Source organism: Geospiza fortis, unplaced genomic scaffold, assembly GCF_000277835.1.
Source record: "Geospiza fortis unplaced genomic scaffold, GeoFor_1.0 scaffold120, whole genome shotgun sequence".
Classification (NCBI taxonomy): Eukaryota; Metazoa; Chordata; class Aves; order Passeriformes; family Thraupidae; genus Geospiza; species Geospiza fortis.
This window is the reverse complement of record NW_005054364.1, coordinates 3,800,700-3,802,137: the sequence shown is the minus strand read 5'-3', so window position 1 is coordinate 3,802,137 and position 1,438 is coordinate 3,800,700. Positions and strand designations below refer to the sequence as shown.

General features: G+C 70.0%; 1 protein-coding gene across 1 annotated transcript in view; it reads right to left on the bottom strand.

The window, feature by feature from the left end:
• The window catches only part of WT1 (WT1 transcription factor), a 32,957-nt gene extending 31,991 nt beyond the window's left edge, over window positions 1–966 (bottom strand). Inside the window, exon 1 of the mRNA XM_005424168.2 lies at window positions 576–966. Coding sequence (XP_005424225.1) covers window positions 576–966 — 391 coding nt within the window. The remainder of the gene's footprint in view (window positions 1–575) is intronic.
• Window positions 967–1,438: the final 472 nt, after the last annotated feature.

Here is a 1,438-nt window from a genome sequence, read left to right as displayed (position 1 = left end):
CAGCCGCTCCCGGCCGCGGAGATGCGGACAAGAAACGACGAGGCATCCCCGCTTGTGCATTCCAGCCCGGGAAAACTCGTCCCTCCCGAGGTTAATTCGACAAGGGGCTTGAAAACACAGCGCTTTTCGGATTCAGGAGGAAGTTTGGAGGTTTAGCCCCACCACCACCCCATCACCCCCGAGATACGCAGCGGGAATTCTCTCGGGCCACGGGCCCCAGCTCCATTCCAGGACTTGCGCCGTCTCCGGCCCGAACAAACCTTTGCGAAGGGGAGAGGCTGCTCCGAGCCGGGGAGGGGGCCGGGGGGCTCCAGCCCGCCTGGCAGAGCCGCCCGCTGCATCCGCTGCCCCGCCGGAGGGGAGGGGGCCGAGCAACTCGTGGCTCCTAAAGCTCCCGGGAGCGACGTGGCTGCCGCACAGGGAGGGAAGGGAGCCCCGGCAGGGCTGCCTCGCCTAACCCCGCCTCGGCTGCCGCGAAGAAACACCGGCCTCGGCGTTTCCATCAGGCGCGGCCCTGCGGGGCCGAGCGGGCGCCTCCGGGGGCCGCCCCCCGAGCCCGGCAGCGCGGCCCTTACCCTGGTTGCGGATGGCTTGCTGGCTCTCCAAGCAGTTGGGCAGGTAGGGCCCGTTGGGGAACATCCGAGCCTGGCCCGAGGGCGGCTGGCTGGGCGGCGGGGCGCCGAAGGGCCCGTAGCGGCAAGCGCCGGCCGTGCCCGTGAACTGGCCGGAGAAGTGCACGGGGAAGGCGCTCAGGTACTGCTCCTCGTGCGGGTCCGATCCGTTCCAGCTCGGCCCCTGCTTGATGAAGGAGTGCCGCCCCAGCGAGCCGTAGGAGGCCCCCGGGGGAAAGTCCAGCACGGGCGCCCACTGCGCCGCGCTGCTCACGGGCATGGTGCAGTTGCTGTTGCCCGGCAGGGAGGGCACGGAGGGCAGCAGCGCGTTGAGGTCTCGGACGTCGGAGCCCATCTGCTCGCAGACCTTCTGCCGGCCGCCGGGCAGCCAGTCTCCCCCCGGGCCGCACTTGTTCCAGGACACCTGGCCCCTGCCCGCCAAGCCGGAGGCCGGCTCCGGCTGCAGGCACCAGGCCGGCGAGCTCAGCCCTTTGGGGGAAGTTTGCTCCGCGACGCAGCTCCCCGGGTCCAGCCCTGCGGGAGCCGGCAGCAGCGACAGGGAAAGGTTGTTCTCCAGGATCGCCTCCGGGCTTGCACCCGCTCGCAGCGCGGTGTGCGTGTGTCTGTCTGTGTGTCTGTCTGTACGAATGTCCGCCTGTCCGAGCTAGGGGGGCACAGCCGCCGCGCACGCCTCACCTCGGATGCCTGCTCGCCCTCAACTTTGCAAAGCTCAAATAGAGGCGCTTGCAGGGGAGGAGGAGTCAGCCACGCCGATCCTCCATTCACACAACCTCCGCCGAGGGGCTGCCCACAGCCCGCTCTGCTGA